The following is a 12627-nucleotide window of genomic DNA, read 5'->3' on the forward strand; positions in this document are numbered from 1 at the left end:
AGCAGCATGATCAACTATTTCCCCTAGAGAAGCAAGCAAAAGCTCAAAGCCTAAATGGAATTCATCTGGCAAATTCTCATGCACTTGAAGTAAGAGAAAACCAATGTCATTACAAGATTAAATACATCACAAGCATCAAGCTAAATTCAATGTTAGTAGCCAAAGCCAAAAGCAATAAGCATAATGCAAAGCAAAGCGGTTGTATGGCCATTGTTCAAAAAGCAATAAGCTAGCTGTCTAAAAGGAACTTACAACGGAAATTAAAGGTGGAGTGAGGAAAGCAATCTTCTTCATAGTTTGCTACTACAACATCTCAAGGTTCATGCTCTACTTAGAAAAAGAAGCCGAGGGTTAAGAAAATGCAAACAGTCATGCAAAATACGCAGTTGTGGGAATGTGAAGAGTTAAGCTCAGAACACCACCTTTCGGATGACCAGCTAGAGGTGCCAGCATGCAACTGATCTGCTGCAAGTTGAAGGCAAGCTGTTATTTCCTTGGAGCTCCTATAGGCCAACTTCTTCAACTTGAGCTTTTCAACCTCTAGTTCTTTACGCTGCAGTTCAAGAGCATGCATTAATTTGTTAACTTTGATGAATTTATCCAACACGCTCTTCTCATTCTCAAGCTGAAGCCCAAACATGGTATCACGCAACTCTCCTAGCTTCTCGACTAAAAAACCCATTGGCATGCCTAAAGTTGCCACATCGGTAATCATATCTCGCCAACATAGTAGTTTATGCTTTGTGACTTCCAATGGGGAAGTATGCTTCATGCCATAAAGTAGGGTCCCTAGCTCCTTAAAAATCATTCCACGCATGAAGAAAGATAAACCTATCAAGCTCACATCTCCATCACCGGCACGCTCAAAGAACTTGCCCAATGCCTTAGCTAGCCCGGAGCTGACCTTTACTCCCCTAAAGTTAACCAGGGAAGATAAAGTTTCACTTGAAGGGATCAATTCCTCAATCGAATTTAATACCCTGGCTACATTGGCGATATTATGCTTGAGCTTCCCGAAAACCTCAAGCCATGATGCCCACTCTTCAACCGATACATACTCCTCTGGGGAAAGAACCTCCTCAGAAAAAACTGTAGACTCGGGAAGAACGTCACTAGGGGCTTGAACACCTCATGTAGCCTTTAAAGCACCATCATTCACCTACAAGGAAAGCACGAAAGTATGCACAAGTAAGGGGACAAACCAAAAAGCGAAGACACAAAGCAACATATCTCATAAAAGCTATCCAATACGAAATTCCAACAGACCAACATGCTTATACATGCACATGAAAAAACACGAAGAAAACATTCTTGGAAAAGTTTAGCTAATTCCTACATGCACATGCAAGCTTAAGAAAAATTCAAAGGCTTAAGGAGAAGGTTGACAATAACAAATTCACGCAAGGGCAAACATCAACGAAGAATAAGGAAACGTACCTCTATATCTTTTACTTCCACCTGAACGTCATCGTTCAAAAATCCGTCAACTTCATCTAGATCAACATCTTCTACTGCCTTGCTATCATCATTGCAGCTTAGTTCTCTACCACTGTCCTCATCTTCCTTTTCATTTCCTAGAGAAGCCTGAAGATGTCCTCCGCTCCTAGGGTCAAACTCAGCACTTGTATTGCTGCTTTCCTCAACAGCTAAGCCTTCGCCAGCTTCCTCATCGTCGTTAGTTTCCACAATGCTCTATTTTTCCTCACTTGCAGCGGCAATATCAAGAAACTAATGAGGCTTTGGAGTGCCGGAAGAAGCAGATGCTCGAGAGTTCATGGTTCTACGAACAAGGCCAACATGAGCTGCTTCCTTGGCAAGGGTCTTGGTTGTAACAAAAGTTATAGTTAGCATACAACAACAAAGCAACAGAAGCAAAGAATGAAGGAAAAGCCATTACCAATCTTTGGCTTCGCTGAGGAACCTTCACTCTTCAATTTCATTGGAGTAAGAGAAGCGTCAGGCTTACTAGGTGGACCGTCCTCCACCACCTGAGGTTTGAAGTGCTTCACTGCATCATTTAAGGCACAACGTATAAAACACTAAGGAAGATCATGAAAAGGTAAAATTAGCAAGAGAAGTCAAGCCAAGAAATATATTCGAAGCTGTTTTCTTCCTTTGACCTGCAGGCTTTCCTTTGCTAACACCTGATGCCTTACTTTTCTTAGTGTTCTAGGAAGAATCACTTGAAGCGTTGTTTTCCTTTACTGCAGTAGGACATCAGCGTTTCGAACCAGAAGTGGTATCTATAGGCTCTAACACTAGTATGGGATGGCTAACAACGCTGAGAGATAATTGCAGCTGCTTGTCACCATGGAATTTGGCGATGGCACTTAAACACTTCAACTAATAAGTAACATAGCCATCGGAGATACAACCTACCTGAGTCCAATTGGTAATATCCTTGAAAGGGCGAAGACATTCCAAAGGCGCATACACAGAACTCCAAAATAAATTATTAGAAGAACCCTCAACTTCAGCCGGGGAAGATCGTGACAACCCTTGGTCAAAGCCTAGTTGACGTCTCACTCGGAAGGGGGAGTAAACAACACTCATTTCCTCACTATCCTCTTATAGGAAGGGGACCGATGAAGCAAATAAAGCCAACAACTTTTCAGTAAGCGAACAGAAATTCAAATTCTCGGAAAGAATGATTGACGTCACACTTGAATCCTCACCACAAACAACATCAGTAAAAAACATCACAGAGGCAAAACCTTCGGGGATGGACACGTACGGATAGAAAACAAAGTTGTTCACATCATCTAAAAGCTCCAAGAAGTCCTGCTTCTTCGTCGAAATCTTCTCGAACTAATGGAAAGCCAGCGGGAACTTCTCAGGCAATTAAGAGGAAAAGTCGATAACATATCGGCTCTTCACTGCACTAGAAGGGTAAAGGGTTATCTTTAGACACTTGATATGCTCCCACATGAAGATTTGCAAAAAGCTAGCACAAAGGAAACTCTTCAACAGAGCACTACCTGCAACCTGCTCCTCAAGAGTATGGAGCTGGTCTAACTCATTGTAGGGAAACCCAAGGAACAACGAAGATAGCAGAACCACGCGGCCATACGCAATCGCCATGACCCACGGAATCACTTGGCAGCTGAAAGTGTCTTTGCTAACGCAAAAGATAAAGCAGCCTAGCCACAAAGACAACATAGCCTTGAACCAGTAGTTTGGTTCTTGTTTCTTCTGCCAAAAGTGCTTGATCCATTCATTGAAGTGAAAAGCCTTACCCGAAGAAGTGGGGCTACCCTTCTTCAAAATATCAAAGTTATCAGCATCGGGAAGATGAATAACATAGTGGAAGGGATCTATATTACATGTAATTGGAAGATGCATAATATTAGTGACATCTTCCAAAGTGGGGGTAAACTCTCCCCAAGCACAAATGAAGGTATGGGTTTCTATACTCCACCTTTTAACCATGTGGCAAAGAAGTTCGGGCTTGAGGTGAACAACCTGCTTTTTGGCCATGAAGACAGCATCCAAAACCTTGGCCTTTGTCAAGGTCGCGCACTGGTTTTGCAAAGCCAAGCTCAGTATCTACCCAATCTGCCAGCCAGTGGCCTCACCACAGGAGAACTCGAAATGGATTGACACAGCGAGAAATAGCCCACTCTCAGTGTAGCACCAGGTAATGCGCTTGGGATCAATAGGAGAGACTGAGTCTAAAGAAGGCTCCTTATCCTTGAAGGCCTTATTCTGGGAACCAAGAGGAAGCGAGGACTTGCCTCGTTGAATACGGTCCTCAGTAGTGAAGGACCTATCTAGGCCTGGCAAACGGTCGTGTTTGCCCACACCTATTATCTTAATAGGTCGTGTTGTGTTACACCCGTTATCTTAAATGGTCCTTAACGAGTCGGGTCACTTTACCCAACAGGTAAAATGACTCGATCCGTTATGACCTATTAAGAAAATTATTCTTTTCTTAAATTTGCACATACCAGATTGCCACATAAATATTATTTCAAAACATAAAAACACATTTGTCGTTAAGTACTACATCTACACTCCAAAATAAGAGCCTAATAAAAAAGCACCAATACACTAATAGTCTACCGCAAAATATCAAATGTGCCATATGCAAAATGAAGGAATTTTTCTTTTCAAGGTTGTGAAACCTTTCTCAGAAATTAAAACATTACCAATGAAACTTAAAGCTTGCATGTTATTCATTTTACAAAATCCTTCAATTTTCATCGATCATTATGGGGAAATTGTATCGGAACTTTGGCTTGATCTATTGCCTATAAGTGTTATGTTGATGATGTTTTCAGTAAGGTTTTCAACATCAGAACTCTCTTCTGCATAAACTAAGTATAGAAAACCCGAACATTATAAACCATTAAAATTATGAGAAGTTTACCAAAATAATTATGAAAAGAAATAAAACAATCGTACTATACCATATACAAATATATTACCTCATTTTCCAAATTTTCTAAATTTAATTTAATATATATAATATAATGTGTATATATATATATATATTTATATTTATATTTATATTTATATCACATATATATATAATCATTTATATATAATATTATATATAATATAATTATTATAATATTTTTAAGGGTATAAAATTATTAAATAAATATTGCTTATCGTGTATCGGGTTAGCCACGTGCATACCCAGACCAACCCATACGTTATCTTAACAGGTGCTTATCGAGTTACTCGATAACGACCAAATTCGTTATCGTGTCGACCCGATAACCTGTTAATTTCGTGTCATGTTGGGTTAACAAGTTGTGTAAAAAATTGCTAGGCATAGAACCGCCCACTGCAGTTAAGCACTTTGGTGATTCTGCAGCCATAATGCACCTATGGAATGCAAGCGTCAAACCATAGATACTCTAAGCCAGTGCAACATGCGGGAATAAATGCAAAGTGAGGCACGACAAAGAATCTACCCTGGGAAAACAAGTAGGCACACCCCGGGAAAGCAAAAGTGTACGTTCATAAAATTCAAAATTTTCATGCCAAAGTTTAAGACCTTAACATGGAACTACTTTCCCTACATGCTATCATGCAAAACACCTACATCTTTTCCTACACATGCCATGCTATCAAAGCCCTATAAGATCCAGCCAGGGAAAGTATGTTATACACATATCCAAGCAAAAACAGGCTATATGCAGTCAAGCTAATCATGTCAAGTAGATCGATGTAATCAATCGATCGATCCTGCTTAAGCACGTAGCAACATGCAAGCAAGCTAAGCTCAATGACAATTGCATAGCATACATGAAAAGCAAGAAAGAAATCACAAAAAGTAAACACACAAGATTTCGAAGCAGCAAGACTGCCCAAGGAGTGGAGTGCAATTTCCTGAAGGAAAAAGTTGCACCCCTTACGCCCTATGTTGAAATCCCAAAATCTGTGGAACGCATAATCACAGAGAAGATATGCATGCCTAATTTCATCACTAGGGCAAATAGAAAAAGGCAAAAAGAAGGAGAAAAAAAAAATAAAAAATGAATCAAGGGAAGAATTTCCTTACCTGAAAAAAAACCTTGTCGTAGAGCACAGAGAAGCATGAACAGGGTGGCACAACCCAGTGCAAAAAGCAAAGATGAATTTGAACGAAAAGCAGTTATGGGAAATTTAAAGAAGTAAGGAGAATTAAAAAAGAAGAAGGAAAAGCAGGGACAAATTAAATACTTTTCCTAGGAAGAAGAGCAGTTTGTAACGGTTACCAAGTGAAGGTAGGGGAATACCTACAGTTTCTCCATATGATTGGACGTGCACGGAAAACAAGGGAGCACAACAACATGGAGTTATCAGCTTCCATGCGAGAAAATGTCCCATCAGGAAGCCCACATTCAAAAAGGAATCCCTTGGGCCTGCGGTTAATTATTCAGCCCACTCAAGGTGTCTCATAGCCCAAATAATCAAGGGGGCTAATGTTAAGGCCCAAAAATGTCACACACCAATCCAACCAAGTATCAAGGCCCAATTGTCATGCAAAGCCTACATTCAAGGTCAAACACATGCCAAGGTATGGGCTCGATGAGGAATATATTTACCTACATGCCATGCCATGGTGATTAAGCTTGACATTCATGTCATGCTTCCTAAGCCCAAGTCACGTATTTGGGGCTTATCAAGTGGATTGTGGTGTAGATGGTTACAGAAGGTTATCGGGCCTACGTGGAATCAGGGTCATGGAAGACCTTGGCCTGTTTGGGGTTCCAAAGATCCAATCCCATACCCTATGTATCTCACGTAGGCATCATTGAGAGAGAATTAGCCTAGTTTACCCCTTTCCCTAGCAAGCCAACTCCCTTAGTTAGGACTAAACTAGATTCTTACATTAAATGCATGTTAAGCCCAACAAGTCAGGCATTTAATGCTGACTTTCCCTTCTCAGCCTGCACAGACAACCAATGCACGAAAGTCATGAGGCGCATTACCAAAAGTAGTGTCTGCGGAAGGCCGCCCTGGGAAAGTCGCGTCTCGGGAAAAAGCAAACTGCTTGTCCCAACAGTGCAGCTATCTTACACCAAAATGGGAATAATAGGAGGGCTACGGAGAAATGAGGGGAAGACCAAGCCACAAAGGGAGATTCCTTTGAAGCCCAGAAAACAACCCCTCATCTACAAAAGGAGGGAGAGAAGTCATTAGAAGGGATTGGAAGAACATGCAGAGTAACAGATGTTCTTACTAAAGAAGTCTTCACTAATGTTTTAAAAATTACTTAACAAGTGAGCATGATGACATATATCCACCAACTAAAAAGGAGCGTTGATTGAGTTGTATTTCATGATATTTAGAATTGTAATCACTTACCTATTGCAGTTAGGACTCATCCTATTGCAATTGTCTTTATCACCTTGATTCTCTTTATTTTAAATTTACCTCCACAACGAAGATGAATAACATATTAGAAATTCTCAGTTATTTGTTTCGCAAGTTGAGCAAATACAATGCACTTAATCTTGCCATTCCAACTTTTACTATAATCCGTTGTATCAGACGCTTCAGATAAATTGATGATTATTGAATGTGAGATAACAATCAGATGAACAAAGATCCAACGTCTAAGATATACATGCACACTCGACACCTTCCCTTTCTAATTCATCTTTTTTTCATTTGAGTTGCTCTTTCTTACTCTTGAACAAGATTGAATCCGTTCTCCCACTTTGTCTTCTCTTGTCTCTTTATGTAAAGGACAACAAACCTTCAAACTACTATTTTAGAGAGAGAGAGAGAGAGAAATAATGGAGAGAGAAAGTAGTGAGTGAGTGTGTGAGAGCGAGTTTTTTTTTTTTAATTTTTGAATAAATTATATTATTCACACTAAAGAAAAGTAAGAAAATGAGTTAAGTTTCATAATAGACGAGTCATAATAATGTGGTTCAAATTTTTTTTTTACAAAGATCGAACATAAGGTCTCTTATTTACAAGTAAAAAAAATACTACTAAACTGTATTACTAAGTGGTAAGAAAGTGTTTAGTCTCCCAAGCTGCAGCTTGTGCAGGATTTGGTAGTGTCATCAAAGCACCTTTGAATTGAATTGATACTTTCTCCTTTCCTCTTTTGTTCCACCAAATCATCTTCAAAGTTGAAAACACCGCACCATAATCTTACTCCTTGAAGACTTCTTGTTCATAGAATAAATCTTCACCTACTCACTCAGACATTTGCCTCTGCTTTTTCACACCCTAAGACAATCATTATACTGAAGTAATCATCCACCCCATTATTGCTTCCCTTGTTTTTATTATTATATACATAAAAAAAAATATTTTTAAACTATAGCACTAGTGGTACACCATGTATTATTATATAAGTGATAGAAAATTTTAATATTTAAGTTATTAACTTTTTAACACACATATTCTACCATTTGTATAATAACACGGGATGGTCACACTGAAAAACCTCTCCATATAATATGTTGGTTAATGATTAAAATTTTTTTCTCCAATGATTTAAAAAATTAAATCTAACAATTAGCCGTAATGTCATGTAATACATGAGAAAAGATTCATCGCACCATATTTTGAACACACAAAGTCTAGAGACAAGTTTAAAACCTCAGATGTAGACACAATTAATATATACGTGTGTGTGTACACACACACACATATATATATATATATATATATATAAACAAAGGGGACAGCTCTACTCCACTCCTTCCTCTCTCTCTCTAGAACACAGCACGGACTGAATTTGTTTGTGTTGTTTTTCTCCATGGATTCTTATGAAGCTACCAAGATTGTTTTCTCAAGGATCCAAAGCTTGGACCCAGAAAATGCCTCAAAAATCATGGGGTACCTTCTGCTGCAAGAGCATGGCGACAAGGAGATGATACGTATGGCATTCGGACCAGAAACTCTCCTGCACAATCTCCTTCTCAACGCCAAAACACAACTCTCCCTACTTCCTGCCAACAACCCTGCTTCTACTTGTACCCCTACTACTGCTACTTTCACCCCCATCTCCAGGCCTACCCCTTTGTCCCTCTCCTCCTCCTCCTTCTCCTCCCCCTCCTCCTCTTCTTCCTCAACCATTTGGTCCCTCTCCAATCCCATAAGTCCCTCCTCTGCTTCTTCTCCCTCCTATGCCAATATTCTTACCAGAAACACTAACCCTACTTCTCTCTCTGCTTCTAGTAGTGAAGTTGTTGAAAAATACCAGTTTCAGAGCAACCTTTCTTTTCTCAGTGATCCAAAAACTGATGACTTATTTTATGGGGCTGAAGATTTGAGTTCTGGGGGGGGATGGAAACCATGTTTGTACTATTTAAGGGGGTTCTGTAAAAACGGAAGCGCCTGCCGTTTTCTCCACGGCGACTCCGCCAGTACTGACGGAGGTAGCTCCGTTAATGTTGACTCTCCAAGCAATGCCAATGTGCTTGAACAGTGCCATGAGATAATCAGATCCAATGCCGCTGCTCAGCAGCAGAAACTAGCCGCACTGTCACACTTCATGGCTGCTGCTGGTGGTGGTGGTGGTGCTTCGTCTTTCCCATATAACAAGTGCATGAATTTTCTTATGCAACAACAAAATGAATCCCCAAGGTAGATATATATACACACACACATACTTGTAATATTAAATAAAATTGTAGTAAAATGTATTACAGTTTTTGGTTATTTATCCGGAATCATTTGGTGCATGTTTCGATCTACTTTGTCCGTGTTTCGCTTCAGTTTTACGAATAAAGCAGATCAAGTCGTCTTTTAACTTTTCATACTTTCCACTGCTGTAAAAAAAGACTAGAGTGTAATAAATTGTAAATATCAAGCTTTGGTTCTTACTAAATTTAACTTGTGCATAAAGTTATTTCCTCTGAATGAATTTCGTCTGGATTTTTCATGTGTGTTTTTAGGTCAGCGGCATCTGTATTGATGACGGGAGACGAAGTTCAGAAGTTTGGGAGATACCAACATGATCGAAACGATTTTTCGCCCTTAAATTTGGGAGGAAACGTGAATCACAGTTCAAGGCAGATCTACTTGACATTCCCAGCTGACAGTCCGTTTAGAGAAGAAGATGTCTCTAATTATTTTAGGTAATTAAATGATTTTTCTTTTCTCCTTCTAGCAAACTGATAAAGTAGTTTAACATTTAGAACTTGTGTGGTTTTTGAAGCATATATGGACCAGTGCAAGATGTGAGGATTCCATACCAGCAAAGGAGGATGTTTGGATTTGTTACATTCGTCTACTCCGAGACTGTGAGGAACATTTTGGCGAAAGGGAATCCTCATTTCGTATGCGATTCCCGGGTGCTTGTGAAGCCTTACAAGGAGAAGGGCAAAATCCCAGACAAGTATGTTTTTTTTTTAGTCTTCTGGTTTGTTTTTGTTTTTACAAATTAATTTTACCTTCCTTGTCTCACATTGTTATTTTTGGACAATTTCAGGAAGCAACAACACCAACAGTTTGAGAGGGAAGACTATCATCTGTGTAGAAGCCTGTCCGCCATCGATTCAAGGGAGCGTTATGACCTGAATCTTGGTATGAAAACATGATCCATTGATGGTATACAACAGCTCATGTGAAAGGAGATTTTACTATTATTTTTCTTATTTGATATCTTTGTAGGATCAAGGATGTTTTACAATACAGAAGACATGCTTTTGAGAAGGAAATTAGAGGAGCAGGCTAATTTGCAGCAAGCCATTGAAATCCAAGAAAGGAGATTTATGAACCTCCAACTTCTAGGCATCAAAACCAACAATCTTCATCAGCAGAATCAGTACTACAATGGTCTATCACAAGGCTCTCCATTTCCTTCACCAACTTTGTCACATGCATCCAAAAATCAATCCCTCAATTTTTCACCCAAAGACAGTAATGAAGAATTCACACAAGGTTTGCTAATTTAATGTGTTATGGAGTTCTTGATGTAGAAAGAAAGTGATTTACACACACTCTTTTCTCCACCAACATACTCTTACACATTTCTGGTAATTGGATTGAATAAATTACAAGAGAGCCAATCCACGGAAATAAACAGTGTGTGCAGGCGGAGAAAATGGGTGTGTGGAAAACTTTTCCCAGCACTAATTAGTGGTGGTTAATTCATTTATGCTTCGTTCACATTGTTCTTGCAGAATATGAAGCTGAAAAACTGCAGCAGGAGATGAATCCAGCTTTTAACCATGGAAATGAAGATAACAATGGCAACGATTTTAAATTGCATGAAAGGTATAAAAACTTTTATATATGAAGTTGCATATACATTCAAAATTTGGTCAGAATAAATTTAACCTTCTAATTAAATTTTTTATAATTAAATCTCTAACCAATGTTAATTAAGTATGAATAATTTAAATCTTCTAATCAATGTTAATTTATTTATTTTTTTTTAATTGAAAAGCAGTATGGAGCACAATCTCCCTGATAGCCTATCTGCATCTCCAAAGAAATCAGCTGCAGGAGACCAAATAAATGTCTTCTCAACTACTGCTTCTGCACAAGTTAATACTGAAAGCAGCAGAGCCACAACCATTTCCTCCAATAATAATAATAATATTAATATTAATAATACTAATAATAATAATAATTTATTGCCTACCCCTTTTATCCCAAATGCAGATTCCCCAGAATCTGTTCTTTCCAAATGCGCAGGTACTGCCACTACTTCTTTCCCCATATAAAAAAAATCACACACACAAACACATGCTTTACTTTACTACTATGAACTGAACAAACATTAAATAAATACACGAATTATTAATTTTAACGTTTTAGGTTTCCTTTTGGAATGTAATTAAGAAAGTTAAGCATGGGCAGCAATGGGGGAGAATGACTTGGCTACTGCTAGGGTAAGCATACATTTCAATCTCTTGCATGATTCTATGCTTGTTATACACAATTCTAGCCAAAGAGATCATTTCTGCTAAAATTCAATAATGATTCGGAGTGAAATTTTGGTGATAATCCTAATATTTTTTAATGAATAATTTGACGGTTAAAAACTCACTCCTAAAGGTAATTACTTTGTGTATATTTTCTTAATTTGCAGAAACAATTGAGAAGGATGATACCAGGAAGAAAAAATCCTCTAGCTATATCGCCAAAAAAGCAAGTACCTGTATCAGACAATCTTGTAGACAAGATCTCAGCAAGATTACCATTGTCATTTATATACATCTATGTATAGTATTTAGAAAAATAATAATAGTTGTATACATAAAAAGAAGAACAGATGGAGATGGACTGATTTATTTGAGTGGGGTCTTTCAGTACTATCTGCCCAATCTACATAGGTATGTGCTAGCTGGATCACGGCAAGCAAGCAAGATGCAATGTAACATATCAACTTTCATATGATATTTTAACTTAGGGTTACTTATCTTTTTATTGTACCACTTCTAACTTACATATCTTCTCTGTGTCGTTTCAATTTTGTTATATTCTGATGGAATAATATATTATTATGTGTAAACTCTTTTTTGCATTACATTTTATTGTTAGGTATATTTGTCGATTTGCACCACGAACTTGTATAGAACTATCAATTTTTCCTCTAAACTTTAATTTTAGCCAATTACCCTCTGAACTTTTATAATTAGCCAATTTCCCCATTAAATTTTAATTTAGCCGATCACCCCCCCGGGGAACTTTTATAAATAGCAAATTTCCTCTCTGACGTTAGATATTAAAATTTTTCATCCGTTTTGACCACGCGAACAACACATGACAACTATATGAAGACAAAAGGAATGTAAAATTGGATGGATGAAAATTGGATGAAATATTTAAAACCTAAATGCATGGTTGTTTATAAAATTTTACATGAAGATAAAGTTCAAGAAAAAAATTGGTTAATTATAAAAGTTTAGAAGATAATCGGCTAAAATAAAAATTTAAAAGGCCAGTTGGCAGCTTTAGAAGCAAACGATAAATACCTCTTATTATTAAGTTAGAGTGTCACAATATCAGGACTGGAATGCCACGGTGACAAAATGGACGTTTTATTTAAATTGCTCTCTTGTTTTTTTTTGGTTCGAGAGCGAGGAAAAGTAAGAATGAGGATGAGAGGTGATTGTTGTACATACATAGGCAATAAAGTGGTGAGCAACTGCAGCAGAAGCATAACAATTGTACTGATATGAAACGGAATGGAGCTCCCAAAAGGTTAAAAAGCAG

The 12627-nt window shown here is 38.1% G+C and overlaps 1 protein-coding gene across 2 annotated transcripts; it reads left to right on the plus strand.

Moving 5' to 3' along the window:
- The first annotated feature begins 8024 nt into the window (after nucleotides 1-8024).
- LOC137742218 (zinc finger CCCH domain-containing protein 53-like) lies at nucleotides 8025-11838 on the plus strand. Of its 2 annotated transcripts, XM_068482014.1 has the most exons (9): nucleotides 8026-9045; nucleotides 9357-9539; nucleotides 9620-9799; nucleotides 9893-9987; nucleotides 10075-10344; nucleotides 10587-10680; nucleotides 10856-11103; nucleotides 11227-11300; nucleotides 11501-11838. In XM_068482014.1, the coding sequence occupies exons 1-8, from the start codon at nucleotides 8216-8218 to the stop codon at nucleotides 11247-11249; spliced, it is 1923 nt and encodes a 640-aa protein (XP_068338115.1). In that variant the 5' UTR covers nucleotides 8026-8215; the 3' UTR covers nucleotides 11250-11300; nucleotides 11501-11838. The 2 variants fall into 2 exon arrangements, with proteins under 2 accessions (XP_068338114.1, XP_068338115.1); XM_068482013.1 differs by lacking the exons at nucleotides 11227-11300; nucleotides 11501-11838 and having other exon boundaries at nucleotides 8025-9045; nucleotides 10856-11214.
- The last annotated feature ends 789 nt before the right edge of the window (nucleotides 11839-12627 follow it).

This window comes from Pyrus communis, chromosome 8, assembly GCF_963583255.1.
Source record: "Pyrus communis chromosome 8, drPyrComm1.1, whole genome shotgun sequence".
Classification (NCBI taxonomy): domain Eukaryota; kingdom Viridiplantae; phylum Streptophyta; class Magnoliopsida; order Rosales; family Rosaceae; genus Pyrus; species Pyrus communis.